Raw genomic sequence first — 26,632 nt, 5'->3', positions numbered from 1 at the left:
ATTGCAGTGTGGTCAGTGAACCCATACTAATGAACTTTCTGCGTTGCGTTACATTAAAATCCATTGGCCTATCTTGTGCTTTTGAGTGGCTCTATTACCCATGCATGCTTTTATAGTGTGCATTAGTCATTTGGAAATTGAGGCACTGATTTATCAGTTTGCTAGGGCTGTGGTAGCAAAGTACCACAGACTGGGTGGCTTAAACGACAGAAGTTAATTTCCTCACAGTTCTGGAGTCTGAAGGTCCAAGATGGAGGTTTTGGCAGGGTTGTTGGTTTCTTCTGAGGCCTCTCTCCTTCGCTTGTAAATGGCAGTCTTCTCCCTGTGTCCTCACATGGTCTGTGTATATCTGTGTCCTAATCGCTTCTTCCTTGAGGGTGCTCGTCCTACTGGATTAGGCCCTGCCCCAGTGACCTTACTGAGCCTCAGTTACCTTTTTAAAGGCCTTACCTCCAAGTCTGGTCACATTCTGAGGTGCTGGAGGCGAGGGCTTTTATCGTACGCGTTTGGTGGGACACGGTTCAGCCCATAATTCAGATTTATGCAGATCTTGCTAATGTTCATACATTTTATTACAGAAAACCAACAAGTCACATTTTGTTGCCACCAATCCCACAATCCCATCAGAAGTCTTTAAGTGCTGGGAAGCTGTCAGGCTCACATTGGTGAATACAAGTTTTCCAGAGTTTAATTTTTGCTTTTCCTCAAGAAGGAACCATTGTTCCACGGTATACACAAAAAAAGGCTTTGTGTATTCTTCCCATTAAAAGGATGTATACTCAAGAGTTGGCGATTTCGTAAAGTGAATAACTTTTACTGTTTTGTGAAGGACATTTGGAAGGGAAGCAGGCCTTTGTTCTCTGGTGGTAACATGGTGGTACAGAATACAGTACCTGCTGGTCCATCTTGGTGCCACTGCTTGGCTTCGTGCTAGGTGCCAGCCTTGTACCATAAATACTGTAGAGTGAAAAAGACACATACTGTTGTGTAGGCTCACTAACCCTCCCACCCCCACTCTGAGATTCCTGGGGCCTGTAAATAGGTTACTTTACATGGTAGAAGGACTTTCCAGTTTTGAGTAAGTGAGGAGTCTTGAGATGGAGCGATTTCTCTTGGATTATCTGGGTAGCTCCTTGCAAGGCGGAGGCAGGAGGCTGAGTCCGAGACCCGAGGCTGGGGTACTAAGAGGAAGGGGCCGCGGCCCAACCGGAGAAGGAAGCTGAAAAGGGCAAGGGAAGACGTCTCCCCCGGAGCCTCCAGAAGGAGCGCATCCCGGCAGACACCTTGATTGTACACGCCTGACTTCCGCAGCTGGAAGAGAACACATTTGTATTGCTTCAAACCACTCAGTTTGTGGCAGTCTGTTACAGTAGCAATAGGAAACTGGTGCAAATGTATCATTTCAGTCATACACAAATGTGTTATTATGAAAATGTTTTAACCCCACAGACCCCCTGAAAAAGATCTTGGGCATCTCCAGGGGTCTGTGGGGCACACGTGACCATACTGTGAGAATTCTGACTTAAGATAAGCCAGCTGCAAAATGCACATTGGGTAACTGAATAAGGTGACTTGCTGTGTTGTATTATAAGCTATAAGAATGGAAGGGCTTATATAAAAAAAGGGTAAAATCTGTCTGTATAATGTGATCCCAGTTCTCTTAAAATACTATATACATACACATACCCCGCACAAATTTGCAGGGAGATACACCAAAATAATGATTTTTTTTCCCTGGGCGATGGAATTTTTTTTTTTTTTAAATGCTTTGCAGTGTTTTCCAAATTGTCACCAATTTGTCTTCAGATTTATAAAACTGAGCCAAAACTTCCAACTCACTATAAGGTGTATTTGTCAATGTAGGAAGATAGAACATATTTCATGAATAGTTTAACTTGCTTTATAACTTAAAATTTAGCCATGTGGCAAATGGGCCTTCTTTGGTTCTCTCGTGCTGGGCGTTGTAAATGTCAGGTTGGGGCTTGTGCCTGGCTGGCATATCTCCAGGTCTTTGAACATGTTTCCTCTGCCTATAATACCAGTTAGTACATGTGCTTTGCTTCTCAGGTTACACCTCACGCCCCTGGAAGGCCTTCCCTGACTTCTCAGGTTTGGCTTAGGGGCCTCTCCTGTGTTGTGAACTGTGTTGCTTCTGTTGTACGTTTGCTTTCTTGACTTTTCTTATTTGTTTTGGTTGTAGCTTGCCTTCCTCCTAGACTAAGCCCACTATCTTTCTGTCTAATTATCCTACTAATTTGTGTTGGCCTGTAAGTCATTTATTTTTCTGTCTGCATTGTTCTGTTTAGAGCTGATCCATTATGTACTGATGACATACCTTAACTCTTGATGAGCAATCTTATTTTCCTTATTTCTAAATTTTGTGGGGCTGGGATATTAGTGAACCGTGGACAGCCACGGATGCTGTTTATTTCATCCTCCCTTCTTACAGTGTTTAATATATTGGCATACATCCAGTAGAAGCGTGTTAAAAGTTTGCTACTTTATAAAATATTCATCTGTTTAACATATTAGCTAGTCTTATTTTATAGTGTTTCGGCGTCTTTTTTCCTTTTTTTTTATTGAACGAATATTGGTGTATTGAGAAAAGTTTTGGTTTAACGGGACTCCTGTGAAGCCAGTAGGATGTTCAGTGGAGTGGTAGGAACCGTCCTTCAGCCATGTTGTTACAGCTGTGTTGCACAGGGGCCCAAAGTGGCAGTGTCATCGCCATCCAGGAGGGAGAAGACACAGGATGGGATATACTGGCTGTGTTATGTCCAGCTCCCCGACGGCACTCACTGTCTTCACGTCTGTTTCTCGTTTTTCTTATCCGAAGAATGAAGACAAAATATCAAACCTATTCTACCCACCCAACTCAGATTAGTTTTGAAAACAAAACAGAAGAATATAGTAAAAGAAATGGTGCAGATGTTGCTATTATTACCTGAGAGTCCTTTGTGGCAATTTTGGCTTGGGTGCTCAGAGGTTAAACTTACTTATGCTTAGTGTAGCCATTAAACAGATTACATCGTGACATTCACATAGATTATCCTGGGTTCACAATAATCTTATATGGTTAACTTCAGGGCTTAGTGATGACTTGGCTTGCCTTGGAGAAATGCTAATTCTAGACCTGGGGCAGGGAAAATACAAGATGAGCCCAGGGTATGTGTAGTACCAGAGGAAGGAAGTGCTCAAAAACAAAAAGATGAAGGCGTGTCAAAGGAACACTGGAACTAACCTGAGAGAGTACCTAGTGACCAAACCTGGAACCGTTTGAGCAAAAACCAATAAGGTAGAATTGGATTATAACCAAAGTGTAAGATAAATATAAATGAGTACATATACATACAAATAAATAAATGGGGGGAAAAAGACAAGCCTCCCATGTAGAATTCCAAATAATTTATGTAGCTATTCCACCCTCATGGAGGAGGAGCTTAATTCCTACCTCCTTCTCCTTTGAGGGTGGGCTAGACTTAGTGACTTACTTCCAACGAATAGAGGAGGAAATATGGTAACTCTGCAGTGGAGAAAGGTGGCGAACACTGTTATAACCGAGTACTGGATGTTCCCACCAGCCCTGAGGCCATATGGATGTCACATACCCCCAGTATGCGACGAGAAGGGCACTTGCCTTTGTGATATTCTTTCCAAAGACCCATAACCCCAGTCTAAGCACAAGAGAAACAATAGACAAAGCTAGACTGAGGGCATGTTTTGCAGGACAAGGTCATGAAAAACAAGGAAAGACTGAGAAACTGTCAAGACCAGAGGAGTGGAGGGAGACGCATTGACTAAATGCAATGCGGTGCCCTGGATGGGACCCTGGAATAGAGACAAGACAGTAAAAGAGAAGCTGGTGAGCCAGAGAATGGCATGTCTGGGCTTGACTTAGTGGTAATGTATCAATGTCAGTTTCTTAGCTGAGAAGAATGTGCCCTGGACACGTAAGATGTTAACAGTCTGGGAAACTGAGTGAGTGAGAGGGCTTCAGGACCTCTTTGTACAATCTTTGCAACTTTTTTTTATAAATCTAAAATTAGTCCAAAGTAACGTTTATTGTAAAATATGAGTAGGAAAGAATTAACTTGTAAATAATAAAAGCAAATGTGCTTATTGCAAAAAATGTGAATGAGAAAAGGTAGTAAATTGAGATCACTCGTAATCCTACTACCCATGGATAGCTGATTGTTTTGGTATCTTTTTTCTAGACTTAATTCTATGTATATTCCATTCAGCAAATAATTCTTAGCCTCTTTTATGGGCCAGGCACCATGCCAGGAGCTCGGGATAGAGCAGCAAACAAGAATGATGTGAGTCTCTCTCACGGAGTCTGTGCTCTGCTGAGAGCGAGTGAGCGCCATTAAAATAAATGATAATTCCACAAGAACCAGTTACAGTGGTGTTGTGGGAAATGCTGTAAAGAAGCAGTACGGGCGTGAGGACATGTAGGGGGGAACCTAAGATGCACCATTGGAGGCGAGAACTGAAAAATGAGGGGTGGGGCAGGTGAGGGAGGGTGGAGTGGGGGCCCTGGGAGTTCGGGTACAGGTGCAGGTACAGGCGGGGGACCCTCAGGGAGGAAGGCGTTAGGAGCTGGGTGGGGAGGGGCTGAGGCTGAAGAGGTAGTTAAGCGAGGTTGAAATCCTGCATTTTAAGGTTTGGGCACTTTTTCCTAAAGAGTGATGGGGAGTGATATGTTAGTAATTTTAGAAGATTATTCGGCTGCCGTGTGAGCAGGTGGATTGGAAGGGAGCGGGAGCAGGGAAGGAAGTGTGGTCGGTCAAAGGGAGGTGGTGGTGCTCTGACGGGCAGAGGGACAGATGCAGAGCCGACGGGTTCAGTATAGCTTCTGAGGTGAAATCAGGCAGACGTGCTGATTGTTTGGATGTGGTGTGGGGGTGAAAGGAGACTTAAGTGTTCTGTATTCCTAGCGCATGAAGCTGGTAATGCCATGTATGAGGCGGGACCTTTTTCAGTTAATATTAAAAACATTGCCTTATGTTACAAAAGCTTAGCTTAATAATTTTTAATGGTTGCATAATATTTGAATACATGAATGTATTCTAAATTCCCAGAAAAAATTACTGGGAGGAAGGCATTTATTAATATCTGCTAATGTGTAGTGAATACAGTGGTTTGAAAATGGATGGTAGAATTGTTGCTAAAAACTCTAAATGCTGCTAAGACAGTTGGAGCTCGTCGCTTGCTGTGAATAAGAATAATGAAGTTCTTTGTTTGATGGCAGCTGCAGGTAGAAAACATTAATAAAGTAATCCAAGAGTAATTTTTTAGTGAACTCAGTTTCTTGCATGGAGATTTGTAAGCAGAAACAAATTACTGATAGTGTAAAGTTGTGGTATAGCTCAGAAATCCAAGAAATGTATTCTGAGTTAGGATAATTTAACTTTGCTACAGCTTGTCAGAGGTTACGTTTGTGCATGATGTCATCAGTAGGTGACAAGTTGATTTTAGTTTCATCTGGCATCTACCCATGACATTGGTGGCATGGTTCTAATGAGTGAGGCGTTTGGCTCTAAAGTTGAATTTGGCAACATTAATTCAACCCTTTAAAAAACATGAAATGGTTACATCGTGAATCCTCAGTAAAGGGTTTTTTAGAAATTCTTAAAGTCAAGTTAATAAAACACTGCCACTACCATTTAATGGCTGTCTGTCAGCAGAAGGTCAAAACTCTTTCAAACAGTCTACTCAGAATTATTTTTAGAAATGAGCAAATAATTCTAGGGTTCATCTGATACTTATTCTAAGCAGTGTTCTTAATACATTTGACACCCTTCACATTCTGTTGCCAACTACCTTGTAAACATTTTCTGCACCTGTATTTCCTACTTAATATGTGTGGAGTAGGGGACTTCCCAAATTTGTGTGCTTGGATAAGGGTTATTAGGTCACACATTTAGGGAGAACTAACCCATACTAAGTTTATGAAGTGCTGTAATTCAAGATGTTACTAATGAACTAGGAAAAAGAACTTGGTATTGTAAAGTGGTGCCTTGATGAAATTAGCCTAAAATACCAATGGAAAGCCAATCAAATACTGGTTGGATATCCTCAGGAAGGTCATTGGAAAGAAGTGAGCTTAGTTTTGATTTTCATATATAGAGCCTGAGGATTTGTACCTCAAATGTCACCTGTAATTATTGTCATTGCTCCACAAAAAGAAGTCCATAGAAAGTTAACTAAAATTACTCGGTCAATGAATAATTGTTTGGTACGTGTACTCTACCCCTCTTACCCTAATGTCATGATGTAATGAATTGACTTTGTTCCTGTGCACGTAGAGCATTACTTACGAACTGTTCTTGGGAGAATTGAGAAAATAGTCGGTTAAATCCCATTTTGTGTTGTGGTTCCAGTTAAAAATTTCAGTTGAAAAAGACTTCAGGAGTTATGAATTAAGCCTATAAAATCATCAGCTGAAGTAAATACATAAAATCGTAGGGAGTCTGTGGACCTGTTTAAACAGTTCTAAAACACTAACATTTAGAGGAGGTTCTTTGGAAGAATCTGTGCTTAGAACAAATGAAAGTCAGTGTAGATACTTACGAACCTGTTATCTGTAACTGATTGACACTGTAAATAAGATTTGACTAGAGGGGTTTAGGATAGGGAAGAAAAAAAGAATAATAAATCCACACTAAATGTTAGTAGAATTAGAGACATTTAGGATAAATTTCTAACTTTTCAGACTTTTGAATTGTGAAGTGTAACACACGTCAGAAAAATGCGTAAAGCATACTTGTGCAGCTTAATGAATTATTACAAGGCAAGCACCTTTGCAACCCACTCAGGTTAAGAAAATAAAGGATTACTGTACTCCAGAAGCTTGCTGATCACAACCCCTTCCCTTTCCCTAGAGATAAATACTGTTTTCTCTTTGTCTAGTCACTTTTTTCGCTTTACTTTATGGTTTGATCGTCTAAGTATGCATCAATGGGATTATAATTTAGCTTTGCCCTGTTTTTGAAGGTTAAATAAATGGAATCATACAGTAAATATTTTTTTGTTTCTTGCTTTTTAAAAAATATTAATTAATTAATTTATTTATTTTTGGCTGCGTTGGGTCTTTGTTGCTGTGCTCGGGCTTTCTCTAGTTGCGGCGAGGGGGGGGGCTACTCTCCGTTGCGGTGCGCGGGCTCTTCATTGTGGTGGCTTCTCTTGTTGCAGAGCACGGGCTCTAGGCGTATGGGCTTCAGTAGTTGCGGCACATGGGCTCAGTAGTTGTGGCTCGTAGGCTCTAGAGCGCAGGCTCAGTAGTTGTAGTGCTTGGGCTTAGTTGCTCTGCAGCATGTGGGATCTTCCTGGACCAGGGCTCGAACCCGTGTCCCCTGCATTGGCAGGCAGATTTTTAACCACTGCGCCACCAGGGAAGCCCTGTTTCTTGCTTTTATGCAGCATGATTTTGAAGAATCTTCTTTGCTGCAAGTAGTAGCGTTTGTGATGTTGCTCTAGACTATATCATTCTTTTTTATAAATACACCACAGTGTACCTGCTCATTTTACTACTGATGGATCTTTGAGTTCTTAACAGTTTTTGGTGGGTACAGGCAGTGCTATTTTGAATACTATCCATGTATCCTAGTGGGTATGTGCACAAATTTCATTGGTCTGGGTGTGAACTTGTTGGGTCGTAGGCTATGTTCTCCATGGTGGTGTTCCACTTTACACTCAGGTAAACATGTATGAGAGCTTCCCTGGCTCCACATTCACTGACCACTTGATGATGTCCGACTTTTAAGTTTGTCCATCTGCTGGCTAGGTTATGGATTCTGATTGTGGTTTTAATTTGCACTTCCTTGGTAGCCAAAGAGATTCAGCGTCTTGTCATGCTGATGAGCCATTTGAAAAAAATTTTTGAAGTAACCTATTCAAGTCATTTGTTGATTTTTCTATTGGCGTATCTGTCTTAGAGGTATGTAAAAGTTATTTATTTTCTATAAACAAGCTTTTTGTTAAATGTGTTGTAAATATCTTTTATTCTGTGGGTGGTATTTCACTCTCTGTCTTGGTCTGCTTGGGCTGCTATAACAAAAATACCACAGACTGGGTAGCTTCAACAACAGACATTGATTTCTCACAGTTCTAGAGGCGGGAAGTCTAAGATTGAGGCACTGGCTGACTCCGTGTCTGGTGAGAAGGAGCTGCTTCTGGTTCATAGTCTGCCATCTTTTTCTGTGTCCTCTAGGGAGCTCTCTGAGGTTTCTGTTATAAGGGCACTAACCCTATTCACGAGGGCTCCACCCTCATGATCCAGTCACCTCCAAATACCACTACATTGGGGATTCAATATATAAAATTTTTAGTTTTCAATATATAAATTTTGGTGGGATACAAACATTCAGTCTATAACATTCTCCTAATGGACAGACTATGAACAGATGGTCTTAATTGTAATGTGGTCCTGTGTCATAATCTTTTGTGTTATGGCTAATGCTTTTTGTCGTAAGAAAAATTTCCCTACCCTGAGGTCATGATGGTATTTTTCCGTATTATTTTGTAAGAGCTTTATTTGCCTCTCACATTCAAGTCTGTAACCATCTGAGTGATTTTTGTGGGTGTGTATGGATAAAGGTGTATTTAATTTTTTTTTTTTTTTCATGGAGGTAGCCCGTGGTACCAATGCTACTTACTAAGAAAACCATTTTCTTACCCACTCTTTTATAGAGCCACCTCTGATATATATCAAGGGTCATATGTAAAGGAGGGTCTATTTCTAGACTCCTTATTCTGTACTGTTGGTTATTTTTCTAGCTTTATGTCAAAAGCACTCTGTTTTAATCACTCTAACTTTATAAACATTCTCAGTGTCTGGTAAAGCAAGTCCTCTCACCTTATCTTTAAGAGTGTCTTAATTATTCCTGGGCCTTTTCATTTCTATGTAAATTTTAGCTGAGTTTGTCACAGAAACACCCTAATGTTTAGCTGAGTTTGTCACAGAAACGCCCTAGGGTTTGGGATTTTGTTCTGTTTTTAAATTGAAGTATAGTTGATTTACAGTATTGTGTTAGTTCCTGTTTGGTTTTTTGATTGGCATTTTATTAAGTCTGTAGATCAGTTTGAATGTTTCAATTCATGAACATGATATACTTCTCCATATATTTGGGTCATTTTAAATGTCTTTAGTCTTCCCTGTTGACTTTTGTCTTCATTCTTTGTTACACTCATTTCTAGGTAATTTTTTAATGCTATTGCTATTTAATGCTGTTTTTATTTGGAAATTTAATACTTTATATGCTGGTATATTTTGAAATTCAGTTGTTGAATATTGATTTTTGAAAATTCATCAGCTTTGTTCAACTCTTACTAATTCTAATGACTTATTTGTGATGTCTTTAAGATATAGTCATGTCATTGGTAAGCAGTGGCAATTTTGTTTCTTCCTAATCCTTATAGCTATCCCCTCCCCATCTGCCTTTGCTTGACTGCATTGGCTAGGACCTCTAGTAAACTGTTAAATGGTAATGGTGATTGCAAGTCTTTTTTTAAAGGAATTAAAAAAAAAAAAAGTAGCGTGCAAATCCTAATCCAAAGAACATTGAGTCAAGTTCTGCATTGGGGTCTGTTTTAACTACTCTTCAGCTCTGGGTTGCTGTTTTTCTATATGTATTGCATTATGTATGTCTGAAAGATAATAATTCTTTTAAAGGCTATTACATCTAAAAAATAAATAATTCCTTGTAATCAATGATCTTGTCTATTTCACATTTCCCCAGTTGTTTCATAAAAAATTGTACATTGAAACTGGTTGATATATCTTTTAAATCTTTAAAAAAAATTCTATAGGGCTCCCCTTCCCTTTTTTTTTTTTTTTTTTTCCCTTACTGTGTATTTGTTGAAGAAACGAACAGATCAGGTCATTTGTTTCCCATTTTGAGTTTTCCTGATTGTGTTGCTGAGCTGTCATTTAACATGTTTCTCTGTTTCCTGTATTTCCTGTAAATTGGCAGTTAGATCTAAAGATAAAAAACATTTTTGTTTTTTATTTTTTAAGCACTTCTAATGTTGTAGATTTCTTGGATCGTGTGGGTTCGGAGGGGCTTGAAGGTTGAACATTACATATAGTTATGTATGTGTTGTTATAGTGCATGGTTACAATCATATAATCATCCCCTGTGCCTCCCTGATTCTCACACCTCCAGAATCCCACATCAGTTTGAGGTTAGAATCGAGGGTGCATTTGGAAGTAGAAATACCTGTCCCTTTTGAAATTCTAAGTGCTTTTTTATGCTGCCACTTCAGTGTTTTGGTTCTTCAGAGGTTCAGTCCGGCGTGTCGACTAAAAAAAAAAGCACAATGTGAGAGTTGTGAGTTAAGTTTTATTTGGGGCAAAATGAGGACTATAGCCCGGGAGACAGCATTTCAGAGAGCTCTGAGAAACTGCTCCAAAGAGTCTGGGGGCAACGTCAGTATATATGTGATTTTGGTGAAGGGGGAGTACATGCAGTCAAGCACATATTTTTTGCAGAAGGTTTGGTTTCTGCAAGTCACGAGGAGCATACGTCACCAAGAAAGATTTTAGTGCTTTTCTAGATACGAGGAGATGCAAGAACTGGGCTCATAAAATCTTCTCCTAAAAATATCTAACTATCTGAAGACCTGTTCTGCCAGTTTTCCCCAGAGCCCAGAGTACCTGCCTCATTCCTGCTCTCCACCCTGAACTCCTTTCAGGGGGTGCTGAAGGTCAGCGGCCGCAGCGGCTCATGATTTGATCCTTGTAGAGGTAGATGGCAAGTGCCAATTTGTAGGTGACATGAGCATTCCCCTGCCCTGCCCCACAGCCGTGCCTAGGAATTCTTGAATTTGTCTTCTGCTCTCTTTAACTGTAATTCAGCCTCTTAGTCTGATAATACCTAATCTGTGTCCAAGTCCTCTTCGGTCACACCTTCCAGTTTACCTCTTCCCTTTCTAAAGTGTAATTGGAAAGCACCTCAGCCTGAATAATAATTCTTTTACTTTAGGAGAAAGTGGCAGCCATGGACCCCATAAGCATGAGAAATGTGTTCATTTCTGCAATTTTTTTTAATTTTCAGATTTATCATTACAAAAGTAATCATTTATTTCAAAATTAAATAAGTAATATATTTGTTTAAAACTTTTAAACAATGTAGAACTTTATATAAAGTAAAAACTGAGTGTACCATCATCCTCCCCACTTCCACCTCATTCCTTCCTCAGTGATAATTGTTAAGTTTGGTATATCTCATTTTAAACTTAACTCTATACAGGTACACGACATATTATATATACATGCATACGTATACAAATGTTTTATTCTTTAAAAATATTCAAAACTTTTTACTAATGCTACAAAACTTTTACCTATGCAACACTGTCAATGTATTTTATAGGGAAGGTATTCTTCCCCCTCTAGTTAGTTAGTGTTAGCTGGCTATCATTTTCATTTTTCCTGTATGACCAAGTTGTAAATCAGGAAAAACAGGTTAAGAGAGTGCCTACAAATTACCAGGAAAACTTGTAGATCGCTTTTCATTTTATAAAAAGGCATGGAAGGGGCTTCCCTGGTGGCGCAGTGGTTGAGAATCTGCCTGCCAATGCAGGGGACACGGGTTCGAGCCCTGGTCTGGGAGGATCCCACATGCCGCGGAGCAACTAGGCCCGTGAGCCACAATTACTGAGCCTGCGGGTCTGGAGCCTGTGCTCCGCTAGAAGAGACGCCGCGATAGTGAGAGGCCCGCGCACCGCGATGAAGAGTGGCCCCTGTTTGCCACAACTAGAGAAAGCCCTCGTACAGAAACGAAGACCCAACACAGCCATAAATAAATTAAAAAAAAAAAAAGGCATGGAAGGATGTAAGTAGTATAAAAACTAAATTATTTATAAATGCCATATAGCTTATATTTTTAAAAGGTCTTATAATAGTAGAACTTAACACACCAAAGTACCAAAAAGGACCAAATTTATACTTAGTTAATTTAGCAAAGTTAGCTCTTTGTTTAAAAGTTCACTTTCCTTGTTTAAAAAAATCATTTCGGGGGTTTGGGGGCTCGGACGGGACAGGGTCGTGCCAGGGCTGGGGGTGGGGATGGGGTGGGGGGAGGGTGGAGTTGCTGGGCTCTGACGCCTTTCTCCATGCAGAAAAAAGAAAAAAAATCATTTCCAAGAAAATTGGAAAAATACAGAAAATAGAAAGAGAAAGCCACCCATGGTCATTTCATAAATGTTAATAGCCAGAATCAGAATTAGATGGAATAGTCCTATGGCAGTGACTAGTCTATATTCCTTTCCCAGAACCTTTTTTCCCAAATCCCAGGTGGGATTTTATAAGAAGGTTTGTCTTTCTGAGGTTCAAACTTTTTGAAATATAAAAACTTTATTTAATCTAATTTTTAAAAAGTTCCCAAATAACTAAGATGTACTAGACGAATAGAATTTCTCTTTACTGCCATCTGAGTCCTCTCTTTCCTTCTCTTGCCCCCAATTCTCATATAAAATCATTGAATTGGAGTAGACCTTAGGGTTGGCACATTCAGTACTTAGGAAAACAAATTTTACAAAGCCTCTGAGTCCTGTGGAACTGCTTCTAATGAATAGCACATTTTTGATTAGTGGCATTGCCCCGCCATAGCTATTTCAGAAGGAGAATCTCCTAGTCTAGAGTAATCACCTGAGAGGCAGCTGGAAAAGTTTGAACTCAGCTTAAATGAGCATCAGCTTTTTTTTTTTTTTTCTTTTGGTTGGAATGAAGTTTGAAACAAAAAGTTCCTTTATTTCTGAATTTCATAAAGTATCTAGCAAAGAGACAGAGTGCACTTTGAGACATATTTCACTAAAAGCCTTTTAATTTTATTTATTTTTTAGCACAACAAAAATCTTTGTGAGGTAGGAAAAGAAGTCAGGAGAGGAAATCTCCCACCTAGTACATCTCTTTTTGCATAGTTTCACAACTAGCTAAATTATTTACTTAAGATGTTAAGTTTCTTTCTCCTCAAACCTGGAATGTCTTACTAGCCAGTTCCTTGAAGGAAGGAAATAAGAGGCTGCTGAAGGGGATTAGTACCGATCCAGTTACTGAAATTTTGAATCCACAGTATAAGTCCGCATTGGTACATTTTAGATAATTAGGAATAGGCTTTTAAACCCAAGTTTCTTGAAGCCTTTGGTATCTTCTAGGTCTTTATCTTTATGATTCACGTGACGTTACTACCTACAAATTAGTATATTTTTACTGTAAAATCACACGGCCTTATTAGAGTGTCGCTCGCATTTATCTCCATTAGGAATGAAAAGGTTCATGCGTTGTGGACACGCAGAATTTCCGTTCACAGTTCTGTGTCGGAAACCGAGAAGTACGGTTTCTGTCGCCGTCCTGTGGTTGCCCCCTTGCTGTGTAAGCTGTTTGGTCTGTCACCCCCGGGCTTAGTCACCGTCACACGTAGCAGGGCCTGCTTGATGGGGAGGCGAGCCCGTCGCTCTGGCAACCGTGGCACCTTGGTGACGTCAGCCCGCGGGGCTGCGCGCGCCGACCGGTCGGGCATGGTGGCTGCCCAGGCTGCTGCAGCGGGGCTGCGGGGCGCGCGCGGGAGGTGAGCTCGCGAGCTTTCCCTCCGCGTCTTCCTGCGGACCTCGGCCATGGACGCCGCCTCCGACCCCTACCTGCCCTACGACGGGGGAGGAGACTGCATCCCCCTGCGGGAGTTGCACAGGCGAGGTAATGCGGGCGGGCGGCGGGGCTGCTCCCGGGCCGCGGGTGTCGAGGGCCTTGGAGGGTCCTGGTCCGGCTGTTCCCTGCGTGCGCATCGCGGCCGCCGTCACATCGCACCCCGGTCCTGCCGGGTGGCGCGGGCAGTGGCACTTCTCCACCTTAATTCATACCGTGAAATCCAGTGCGTGTCCCGGTGCCATTGGATTTCAGCTGCTGCCGGTTACCGTGGAGCCCCTGCACCCTAACGTCAATTCCTAGGAGAAGCTCTACCTGCCTTTTAGAACACTTTCAAATGGCAGTAGAGAAGAACACTGTTTTATATGAATGTTTTTATTTAGCATGCATTCAGCTGATTAACTAGAGAAGAACACTGTTGAGAAGAACACTGTTTTATATGAATGTTTTTATTTAGCATGCATTCAGCTGATTAACTACATTGTCTTCCACAGGTATCTGGTAAAAATTTATATGATAAAAAGATATAGGATCATTTTTACACATCAGAAAAAATAAGAGTCAGTAGTTTGTAAAAGCCAGAAAAGCGCCCAGCATTCATGTAAGTCCTTCGGCAGGCACTGCCAGAACTGATTACATGTTAATTAAACTGCCCTTTTTTCATTTTTCTTAAACTTATTATTCTGAAAATAGACTGGCAGTTCTAGAAAAAAAAACTGAACCTCAAGAAAAATCTCTTAGCTAGATGACTTCATTTATGAGCCACATTAGTTTGAATTTCCTGCATGATATTATGAACTCATTTTGTAAGTAAGGAAGTCATGATTTTCCTGAGCATATTTAGCCTCTTATTTAAAATATAGTTTGTATTCTGATAACACCTTTCTTTAGTATTAAGTTCCATTAGGATGAAAAAATGGTAATATATTTAACAAATACTTAATGGTTGACTTGTGCCTTCTAGACTATTTTAGGCTCTGAACAGTTGTAACATTATATATCCCATAGTATTCTGTTGTTAGTAAAAGCGTGCTTTTCAGATTTTGAGAAAAACTATATGAAGATCATGTTATATATTGTGCTTTCTCTTAGTTACCTTTTTAGTAAAATATACATATATATGTATATATAAATTATTTTAGAACATTTGGGGAAATACCTAAAGCATAAAGAAGAAAATTAAATTTTCTCATAATCTTAGCACCTAGAATTGTTGGGTTTGTTTGTTTTTCCAGTTCTAGTGTGTTCCTATGCTTTCCTTTTTTTCTGTGTTCCCATCATGCCTTTTCTGGTAGGGATTTCTTTAAACAGGAAGCAACATGAATGAATGGTGACTGTTCAGATGTCACAGTATTTGCTAATCAGTAATGAAGCTGTTTTCTTTGAGCTGTTTCAACCTCCGTTTGTTGATTTATAACAAACCAGAAGACCTGGGGTTGGGAAATATAAATTCCCAGTGTTAGCCATGGCAATCTTTGACATGACTTGGCGTATGGACCCCACCTCTGTATAAGGTGTGCAAGTAATAAGAAGTAAGCCAAAGCTTATGTGCGAGTAGGCATGGTTCCTGGTACGATTATTACTAAACTAGAAGCTTTTGGCTTCTATTATATTTTCACAAATAGTCCTTTAGGAACCTTGCTTAAGGTCTAAGTCAGTCTCACTCTTGGCAGCTCAGACGGGTTCCTTATCCCTTGACAAGACCTTCCTCAGCCAACCTAAGGCGTTTTGTTTGAGAGTAACACTGTGTCTTTGTAGTACAGGTCAGTTGGTTATTAGCTTCACTTGACCGTTCTGTAGCATCCTAGCATCTCTGGGTAAGAGGTTATTTGTGTTCCATAATTTATGACCTTTTCTGTCCATGAGTCAAAACAAAGGAACTGGAGATGTGGAGACAAGCAGTTAACATGAATCAAGAAAAAGAATCAGCTTCCCTGTAAGGACAAAATTACAATGACTAGAAATATCTCTTGGGACTGGGAAAGAGCGAAGAGGCAGATAACCCAAGTATAAAATTGTAAAGGATATCAGTGAAGGAAACATAGACTGTTTACTGAATCCCTGAGTGCTAGAGTTAGCAATTACCTTTGTGGAATAAATTAGATTTAATGCTCCTTGTCCAGGCAAGATGGTAAATATGACAGTTCCCACTTAAGGGAATAATACAGAGACTGGAAATGTATGTAGATTAAAAATAGAATTAGGGCTTCCCTGGTGGCGCAATGGTTAGGAATCTGCCTGCCAATGCAGGGGACACGGGTTCGAGCCCTGGTCCGGGAAGATCCCACATGCCATGGAGCAACTAAGCCCGTGCGCCACAACTACTGAGCCTGCGCTGTAGAGCCCGCGAGCCACAACTACTGAAGCCCGCATGCCTAGAGCCCGTGCTCCACAACAAGAGAAGCCACCGCAACGAGAATCCCGCACACCGCAACGAAGAGCAGCCTCTGCTCGCCGCAACTAGAGAAAGCCTGCACGCAGCAGCGGAGACCCAGTACAGCCATAAATAAATAAATAAAATAAGTAAATTTATTAAAAAAAATAGAATTAGTTAATATATTGTTGATGGATTAGAAATTAGAAATTAATATGACATTTTAGAAATAGTTATATTTGGGGGTAAATTTCCTATCAGACACTATTAAGTTCTTTCATAAAATGTCTCTTCCATTTTCATCGGCGGGGGGCGGGGGCGGGGGGAAGAAAAACCTTTGGTTTATTTGGATTGTTAGTTTTATACTCTGACTTTTTTCCTTATTTGTTCATGAAGTTTAGGTAGTTTGGAGGTTGAATTCTTTTTTATTCTGACAGGCCCTTATAGTGGATTTGATCTTTGGGACTTCTGGCATTTTTTGAACGTTGTTTCATTTGAAGCTTGTGTTGAGCTGTCTTGTGCGTATAAGGCACTCTCAGGTGCTGTGGAGAACTGGTGGGAGTAGTAATGGTGATGTTAATAAAAGCTGATACCTACACACTGTTCTAATAAGTGCTTTACGTGTGTCAGTTCATTGACGTGTAACAAATCATTTTAATCCCTGTCACAGGCTGTGAAGTAGGAACGGTTATAATCCCCATTTTCCTGTTGACAAAACTGAGGTAAAGAAATGTTCAAGAAAAGTCAGGATTCAGTGCAGATGATGAGACTCATAGTCTGATCGTGGAGACATACTGCTTTGCACTGTGTATGTCCCTGTGATAACTTGGCATGTGCAGTCTGGTAGGAGCGTAAGAAGGCTTCCCAGGTTTACAGACAAACAAACAAAACCCCAAGGAAGCTAATTTCTCGTGAATGGTGCAGACTGCATGTTCTGTGAGTCTGTTTTTGTGGGGGCGGAGGGGTGGAGACCAGTCTTCTTTTGACAAGTGTTATCAAAGTCGGCCGAGTTTCCACGTCCACAGGGGATTTGATACGTGTTCCTGGTGGGGAGGATAGGCTAGTAAGTGCTCTGATGGGACCAGGTGCCTAGTATGTTGTTCCCTGATTAGTTTTGTTGTGTCACTGGGTCAGCTGAAGGGGTCCTATAGGAAAGTAGAAGAGTGCCAGATCCCAGAGGAACTTGAATGCTAGACTAATACTGGTCTTAAACCACAAGAGGTGTGGCTTTCCTTATGAAATAAAGTTTGAGGGTTTTTTTTTTTTTTTCAATTTATTTTTTATTTTTTTTTTTGCTGTGCCGAGCGGCTTGCGGGATCTTAGTTCTCTGACCAGGGAATGAACCCAGGCCCAGAGCAGTGAAAGCGCTGAGTCCTAACCACTGGACCACCAGGGAATTCCCAAAGTTTTTTTTGTTTTGTTTCGTTTTTTAAAGTTTCTACCTGAAATCATTTCTTGACATCCATTAGCTCAGACATATATTTAAGTAAAGCTTTTTTCTTCCTATTATAATAGATGAATTTGTTCATTTTTATTCCCTCCTGAAAGTATCAGTAGTTAGCATTTTTTGCACGTTATTTGAAAATCCAGGTGTTAGATTCTTATTGCCATAGGGGCATTCTGTAGATTCTTTGTAAAATGATTTTAGGATTCAAGTCCTTATTGTACTTCTCTTACCTTTAATCTTCTAGCCAACTAGAAAATTAAATCTCTTCTTACAAATTAATTCGTCTGATGTCAAAAAGTCTTTGTATTCTAAAATAATAGTATAAAACAAAGCCTGTCTGTAGATTTATTTTGCCCACAGTATATGAATTTAAAATCTTCAAGTAAATGTGTTTCTTATTACTATCTCTAGCTCTATTTTCTAAAATTAGCTGACACTTTTAGTATGATTAATTTTATACCATCTCGTGGCTTGTTGTAAGTTAAAAATGCTTTGTGTTTCAAGATATCAAAACGTGAGCAGGTCTCTTGCCACGTAGATTAGGTTTGTGATTTTGGCTGTTTTCCCAGCATTGAGGTCTCTGTTTCGTGCTGACATGAGGCCCCAGGAGACTGGTGGCTTAAATTGTATTTTAAAGTTTTGTTTTTGTTTTTTAATAAACAGATGTTTAATTCGTAGTTTTTCGGTAGTCCTTTACAACCTTAACTAGGTCAAAGATGGATTTGCTTTAGTTTGTCAATTTATTCCCTCCGCCATTTAAGAGAGCAAATTCCATGAATCTTTTTATTCATGTAATCTACAAATCATCTTATGTGCAGAGATAATAAGTGAACATGGAACTTGTTTCCAGTTATACAGATGTCTTAATACCCAGTTTATCATCCCTACCTAAGAATGTGGCTTTTTATTTTGGGGTGTCAATAGAACAGAGAAGGAAACAGTGAATTGGGTAATTTAGCATTGCTACTTACTGGTCGTGTATCTTCTGTCAACTTCTTTGCCATTTGGTTTTAATTTCCAATTGCCGTTTAAATAGGTGGCAGTTAAGTATGACTGTGAATGGCAGAACAAATTTAAAGAGCAAATACTTTATTTATCATATTAATTTATCCAGCACATGTCCCGTTGACCACTTCCTAAGTACCAGCACTGTGCTGTTACACTTTTAATCTTCCATTTGGAAATCTGCTGACATTCTGGGACTTCCACTATCAACTTACAACACTCACTTTCCCCTCCCTCACCAGGGTGACCATTTCTTATCAGTAGGGTCACAGAAGGAGGAGAAAATCCACTGGGGACTAGACTTCCTGCTCTTAATACACAGATGAAACTGGGCTGTTGGGGAAATATGCAGAATTTTAGATTTCTGCCTGCCTTATTCCATAACTTAAAATAAAAGCGTATATGTTTTATATGTGTGTGATAGGACAGTAATCTGCCTATGAGCTTAAATGGCAGGGATCCCTGCTCTCAGATCTTTTGAGATTGACCCCAGCGGTAATAAGCAATAGTCTTAGTAAACAAATATATACCTACTTTTGCATGTAGAACTATTATTTGGATATTCCCCTTTGAGAAAAGACTTAGACTGCGGAAGAAGTGTGATGGTGAAATTTGCTAATAAATTAGTTCACTCTAAGGTGTAACAATTGAGTACTATTTTTTTGTAGCTCAGTTCAGCAAATATATATTGAGGACTAGTGGGTGGGAATATAAAGGTTTTTATTTGTGGGAAAGCAGATAATTTCATTAATGTCTGTATTTCTCTAGTTCAGTGTTTGTCAAATTACAAGTTTCAGCATGTTGGGTTGTGACCAATATTTAAAAAAAAGAAAAAAAGAGGAAGGAAGGAAACAGAAAGTAAAAATACCAGCGTATATGCCAAAGGGTAAATATGCTAAACTTTGGTTTTACTTAGGTGCATATCTGTATACTGTGTCAGTGAGAAATATTTCTTGCTGTGGGCCACCGTTAAAAAAGTTTGAAAACCAGTTTCTAAGTAAACCCCTGGAGGGGCAGTTGGCTCTGCTTCCTGTGCCTAAGATGACTTTGGGACAACCTGAGGATGAGAATGGGATGTGTAATTGTCACTGACCTCTGCTGAAGCACAGGGATGTGAGTGCTGGTACCAAAGCAGTGCCAGTGACAACTTGTGCAGCAGACTTGTGGTCTGGGGCCAAAGGCAGAGAGGGCTGGTGATGGTGAAGGGTTGGGTTGTATTAATTGTATGAGCGCTCAGTGCATGTGCGTAGGTGTTTTGGGAGAAGGCAGCATCAACAGTCTTAACCTATTCGCAGAGCAACAAGCAAACAAACCGTGAAGCTATTTTTAGGCAGTACTCATAGTAGTAAGAAATGCCTTTGGAATCGAACTACTTGAGTTTGAATCCATGTTCCACTACTTACTATGTGGCCCTGGGCATATCTCCTAACTCTCTGTGCCTGCCTTTTCTAATTTGTGAAATGGAGATCGTAATACCTATCTCCTGGGGTGGTTGTGAGGATTAAATGAGCTAATATATGTGAAGTGCTGAGAACAATGTCTAGCACACAGTAAGCACTCAATACACGTTAGTTCTTTTATCGTTAGTATTACACACAATGTCTGGCCTCTAGGTGGGAACGATTATCTTAATTCTGATGTAGTCTCGTTTATCTGTTTTTTCTTTTGCCACCTGTGCTTTGGTGTTTTATCTGCAAAACCATTGCCTCACCCAAGGTCACAAGGATGTACTCCTCTGTTTCCTTTTAAGAGTTTAATAATTTTAGCCCTTACATTTGGGTCTGTGATCCATTTTGAGTTAAGTTTCATGTATGGTGTGAGGTAGGTAGGGTCCAACTTCATTCTTTTACATATAGCTAGCCCATTGTCCCAGCATCGTTTGTTGAAGAGACTATTCTTTTCCCATTGATGAAAATATTTCTTTAAATAATAATATAACCAGAAAACTACTAGAGCTCATTAAAGAATTCGGTAAAGTTGCAGGATGTAAAATTAATACGCAGAAATCTGTTGCATTTCTATACACTAACAACAAAAGATCAGAAAGAGAAATTAAGGAAACAGTCCCATTTACCATCGCATCAAAAAGAATAAAATACCTAGGAATAAACTTATCTAGGGAAGCAAAAGACCTGTGCTCTGAAAACTGTAAGAGGCTGGTGAAAGAAACTGAAGACAACATAAACAGATGGAAAAATACACCATGTTCTTGGATTGGAAGAATCAATATTGTCAAAATGACTATACTACCCAAGGCAATCTATAGATTCAGTGCAATCCCTATCAAATTACCAATGTTAAAATTTGTATGGAAGTACAGAAGACCCCCGAATAGCCAAAGCAATCTTTAGAAAGAAAAATGGAGCTGGAGGGATCAGGCTCCCTGACTTCAGGCCATACTACAAAGCTACAGTAATCAAAACAGTATGGTCCTGGTACAAAAACAGACATATAGATCAATGGAACAGGATGGAAAGCCCAGAAATAAATCCATGCACTTATGGTCAATTAATCAACAACAAGGGAGGCAAGAATATACAGTGGAGAAAAGACAGTCTCTTCAATAAGTGGTGCTGGGAAAACTGGACAGCTACATGTAAAAAAATGAAATTAGAACATTCTGTAACACCATACACAAAAGTAAACTCAAAATGGATTAAAGACCTAAATGTAAGACCAGATACTCTAAAACTTCTAGAGGAAAACATAGGCAGAACACTCTGACATACATCATAACAGTATCTTTTTGGATCCATCTCCTAGAGCAATGGAAATAAAAACAAAAATAAACAAATGGGACCTAATTAAACTTAAAAGCTTTAGCACAGCAAAGGAAACCATAAACAAAATGAAAAGGAAACCTACAGAATGGGAGAAAATATTTGCAAACAATTTGACAAGGGATTAATCTCCAAAATATACAAACAGCTCATACAGTTCAATATCAAAAAAAACCACAACCCATTCAAAAAATAGGCAGAAGATCTAAATAGACATTTCTCCAAAGAAGACATACAGATAGACAAAAAGCACATGAAAAGATGCTCGATATTGCTAATTATTAAAGAAATGCAAATCAAAGCTACAGTGACGTATCACCTCACAATGCTCAGAATGGCCATCATTAAAACATCTACAAATAATAAATGCAGGAGAGGGTGTGGAGAAAAAGGAACCCGCCTACACTGTTGGTGGGAATGTAAATTGGTGCAGCCACTATGGAGAACAGTATGAAGGTTCCTTAAAAAACTAAAAATAGAGCTACCATATGATCCTGCAATCCCATTCCTGGACATATATCTGGAGAAAACCATAATTTGAAAAGATACATGCACCCCAGTGTTCATAGCAGCACTATTTACAATAGCCAAGACATGGAAGCAACCTAAATGTCCATTGACAGATGAATGGATAATGAAGATGTGGTATATATACACAATGGAATATTACTCAGCCATAAAAAAATGAAATAATGCCATTTTCAGCAACATGGATGGACCTAGAGATTATCATATTAAGTGAAGCATACTGGACAAAGAAAGACAAATACATGCTATCGCTTATATGTGGAATCTAAAAAAAAAAAAGTGATACAAATGAACTTATATACAAAACAGAAATATACCCACAGACACAGAAAACAAACTTATGGTTACCAAGGGGGAAAGCAGGGGGAATAAATGAGGAGTTTGGGATTAACATATACACACTACTATATATAAAATAGATAACCAACAAGGACCTACTGTATAGCACAGAGAACTCTACTCAATATTTTGTAATAACCTATAAGGGAAAAGAATCTGAAAAAGAATAGATATATACGTATAACTGAATCACTTTGCTGTACACCTGAAACTAACGTAACATTGTAAATCAACTGTACTTCAATACAAAAACCAAAACCAAAACCAAACCAAAATAAATAACAAATTAAAATTTTCTGACAGATAATTTAAAAACTCTTTGTTTAGATTATAGATGTTAATAAATAATAAAGTTGTGTTTACATAGGTATGCTTTTGTGTCTGAGGAAAAAATAAACAAGGCAAAAAGTCCTCTTATCAATAAAGTTATTTTTGCAAGAAAGCTGCAAACCAGTTACAGCTCATTGATTGGATAATTTTTCCTACTTGCTGAGGTATTGATATTTTAGTGTTAGTGATACTTGAACTATGAAATATTGTTGGTGATATTTAAATTGTACGATGTCCATTTTATGGAAAGGTTGGTCATTGAGCATACATTTTATTTTATTTTTTAATGGTATTTCCTTTTTTAATATATTTATTTATTTATTGGCTGCATTGGGTCTTCGTTGCTGTGTGTGGGCTTTCTCTAGTTGCAGCGAGCGGGGGCTACTCTTCGTTGCAGTGTGTGGGCTTCTCATTGCAGTGGCTTCTCTTGCCGAGCACGGGCTCTAGGCATGCGGGCTCAGTAGTTGTGACTCTCGGGCTCTAGAGCACAGGCTCAGTAGTTGTGGCTCACGGGCTTAGTTGCTCCGAGGTGTGTGGGATCTTCCCAGACCACGGTTCGAACCCGTGTCCCCTGCATTGGCAGGCGGATTCTTAACCACTGTGCCACCAGGGAAGTCCGACCATACGTTTTAGAAATTTGTTTTTGTGTCCATACCAGGTGTAATGAATTAAGTTATCTGTTAAAACTCTACAGGACTTTTGCTCAGTATACAGTTGCAGAAGAACTCATTGCTCAAATTTGTAAGACCCTTTTTCTTCCTTTTGTCATATTTCAGTCTTCTGGTTAAGATTAATACCATATGAGTAACATAATTAAACCTGATGAAATTTTAAATGCCAAAATATTTGAGCAGAAACAATAACTTGTGTTTATTGATCTCCTACTGTTTGTCAGATATATTAGTTGGTATTTTACATGTTTTATCTCCAGTCCACACACCACACTCTAAAAGCGGGTGAGATCACCCAGGTACCTCTAAGAGGTTAATTCGTAGTTCGTGCTGGCTTATGTGGCAGCACTGGGGTTTGACTCTAGGCCTTTCTGACCTCAGAGTGCCTTAAGGTCATGGAATTTCTCTACTAGGCCACTCTGAAAAGAAAGTGATCTTTTCTCTAGTCTTTTCTTGTTACTGTTTTTCAGCCATTGGGTAGTGGAAGGGTAGTCACTGGCATCTGGTAGCCAGACCTCCAGAAAAGTTTTTGTCTTAAATTTGGGAGCTACTACTTTCAGATCATACTTTCTTATACTCTAAGATCTGGGGATCTAGGTAGCAGGGACTATCCTATATCCTTTTGAAGTTCAGGTGTTAAAATTAATAAACTCCTACTGTCTTTGTATCACTCTGCTCAGGGTTTATATTTTCAAGAGGTAGAGTTTGATTAACGTACCTTGGATTGTGTGCCGTTTTCTTAGCTGGACAGGGGAAGATACTTTGATTGATGCCCCCATCAAGATTGCATGCAGTGAGGAATAGAAGTTTCCTAAAAATCATTGGGTTCTGTTTCAGAAAGAAGGGGAAAGGGTTACTAGGTGGGCAGAGACCAAAAGGATCCATTACATAAATATTAACCGAATCTGAGGACAGTTGCTAGGTCATGTGGTTATTTTAAGTTTGGCGATATATCTGGTTATTAATATTGAATATCTGGACATAGGGTTGCGAAAAAAAGTTGAGAACAAGAAAAAGATTAAAATTTAAAAAATTAATTGGAAAAGAGGATGACTAGGGACACGTATGTTCATTGTATGTACTGTTTTTAATGCAAGCTAACCTAAATGATAGAGTGAGTACGTCACGACAGTTACGGTAGTCTGACGTCCTTTGAAAATGATGTGCATATGCATTTAATGACATGAGATGGTTTTTAGAAAGTATGTTGAGTGATGAAAATACGCTAAAAGCTTATAAATAAATGTGGCTAATTGGATCTTTTTTTCTTGTGTAAAATGTTAGAAGCTGAAACCAGTTGCCAGTTTAACTATTTTAAACTCTCTTGTTTACTCAATTCCCTCTCCTTGCTTCTCCTGCAAACCTTATGTAACTGTGTAGAATTGCTTCTTCATCTGTTCTTTTTTCAATCCAAGGCTTATTGCAGAAACTCTCTTTTTTACTTAAAACATTTTGAAACCCAGAAACCCATTGCTTACAACTCAAAGGTATTGGCTTTTAAGACTTTGCCTTTTACGTGGGTTTCAAAAGCCTGAGTTGGAAACTCGTAGAAGCCACAGTGCTGAATCTTGTTTTCTGTGTTCTGCTGTGTGTTTCTTTCCCTGTGGTGGTGGGTGTTTCCTGAATTGGTGGGGAACACGTGTGGAGAGGATGAGGAGATCGTGTTGGATAAGGAACCTGGTGAGTAGTATTTCCAAAAGGTGTCCTGGTACGCCTCTGCTACTGTCTCCACAGATAGATCAGTGAGAGCTGCACATGCTTTGAGAAATGGGAGGTCCAAGTAAATCATGTCATTTTGTGTTCATGCACCTATAACAAGAGTTTTTACTGAGGCAAAGAGAGGCCTTGTCGGGAAAGTGTGGCGTCACCCCTTTATTTCATCCTGTCGACCTCTTTGTCTTCCGGACAGAGAACAGCTTTAGGAAAGCCATGTTATAATTTCCTAATTAACCAACCCTTGAAGTAATATTTTAGGAAAGAGAGAGGGATGCACTTAACATATGAGAGAACTTTAAAATTTATTATTTATTTATTTATTGTGGCCGCACTGGGTCTTCGTTGCAGCACGTGGGCTCTTCGTTGCGGCGTGCAGGCTCAGTAGTTGTGGCATGTGGGATCTTAGTTCCCTGAGCAGGGATCGAACCCAGGCCCCCTGCATTGGGAGCACGGAGTCTTTTTATTTTTTTTTAATAAATTATTTTATTTGATTTTATTTTATTTATTTTTGGCTGCGTTGGGTCTTCGCTGCTGCACGCGGGCTTTCTCTAGTTGCGGCGAGCGGGGGCTACTCTTCGTTGCGGTGCGCAGGCTTCTCATTGCGGTGGCTTCTCTTGTTGCGGAGCACGGGCTCTAGGCACCCGGGCTTCAGTAGTTGTGGCACGTGGGCTCAGTAGTTGTGGCTCGCGGGCTCTAGAGCACAGGCTCAGTAGTCGTGGCGCACGGGCTTAGCTGCTCCACGGCATGTGGGATCCTCCGGGACCAGGGCTCGAACCCGTGTCCCCTGCGTTGGCAGGCGGATTCTTAACCACTGCACCACCAGGGAAGCCCGGGAGCACAGAGTCTTAACTGCTGGACCACCAGGGAAGTCCCACATATGAGAGAACTTTAATTTGTGTTTGTGGCATTACCTGCAAGGTATGCGCTACGTTCATGCATAAGATGAAGTGGAGAGGGGAAGCTGGATAACTTACACAGTTGCTTCTAAGAATTTTAGTAACACACAAATATAATTTATTTGTGTTCATCTCATTTTATCATACGTAAGTTAAACTTTAAACGAATCTAGGTTGCAGTGAACTATACACAAAGAAATGATAATTAGGAACATTTAAAAACCATTGTTATTGTTAGGAAACATAATACCTTTAAAATTACTCCTACTGAGGGATATATAGGCATTTCTGTGATCCTGTTAGAAATGAATGTTCCCTACCCAGTTTAGAATAGGACAGAAAGTCTTTCCTTTTCTCCCTCTTTGTACTGTTCAGATTTCCACGTTTGGCAGAACAAACTATAAAAGAAAATGCATGTAGCGATGTCATACACATACTAACGTAAATGTGTGAATCTTTTTTTTAATAGCCAGCTGATTCTTGAATTTTATTTAGCAATCGTAAAGCAGACTTTTTTTAAAAATAAATAAATTTATTTATTTATTTATTTATTTATTTATTTATTTATTTTTGGCTGCGTCGGGTCTTCTTTGCTGCGTGCAGGCTTTCTCTAGTTGTGGCGAGCGGGGGCTACTCTTTGTTGTGATGTGTGGGCTTCTCATTGCAGTGGCTTCTCTTGTTGCGGAGCACAGGCTCTAGGTGCGTGGGCTTCAGTAGTTGTGGCTCGTGGGCTCTAGAGTGCAGGCTCAGTAGTTGTGGCTCACGGGCTTAGTTGCTCTGCGGCATGTGGGATCCTCCCGGACCAGGGCTCGAACCCGTGTCCCCTGCATTGACAGGCAGATTCTTAACCCCTGCGCCACCAGGGTAGTCCAAAGCAGACTTTAAATATAAAAAATATGTT

At 39.8% G+C, this 26,632-nt stretch overlaps 1 protein-coding gene across 4 annotated transcripts in view; it reads left to right on the top strand.

Annotated features, from left to right (window-relative positions):
* CLCN3 (chloride voltage-gated channel 3) overlaps positions 1-26,632 on the top strand; it is an 84,155-nt gene that overhangs the window by 20,659 nt on the left and 36,864 nt on the right. Inside the window, exon 1 of one of the 4 annotated variants that reach the window (XM_068551963.1) lies at positions 13,520-13,696. The exons of the other annotated variants lie outside the window; for them this stretch is intronic. Within the exon in view, the coding sequence (XP_068408064.1) occupies positions 13,618-13,696 (79 nt within the window). The 5' untranslated portion in view covers positions 13,520-13,617. Of the gene's footprint in view, positions 1-13,519; positions 13,697-26,632 lie in introns of those variants that run through there. 4 annotated transcript variants of the gene reach the window in all.

Source organism: Eschrichtius robustus, chromosome 10 (assembly GCF_028021215.1).
Source record: "Eschrichtius robustus isolate mEscRob2 chromosome 10, mEscRob2.pri, whole genome shotgun sequence".
Taxonomy (NCBI): Eukaryota; Metazoa; Chordata; class Mammalia; order Artiodactyla; family Eschrichtiidae; genus Eschrichtius; species Eschrichtius robustus.
Note: the sequence above shows the minus strand (reverse complement) of the source record. Positions and strands in the feature narration are given on the sequence as shown.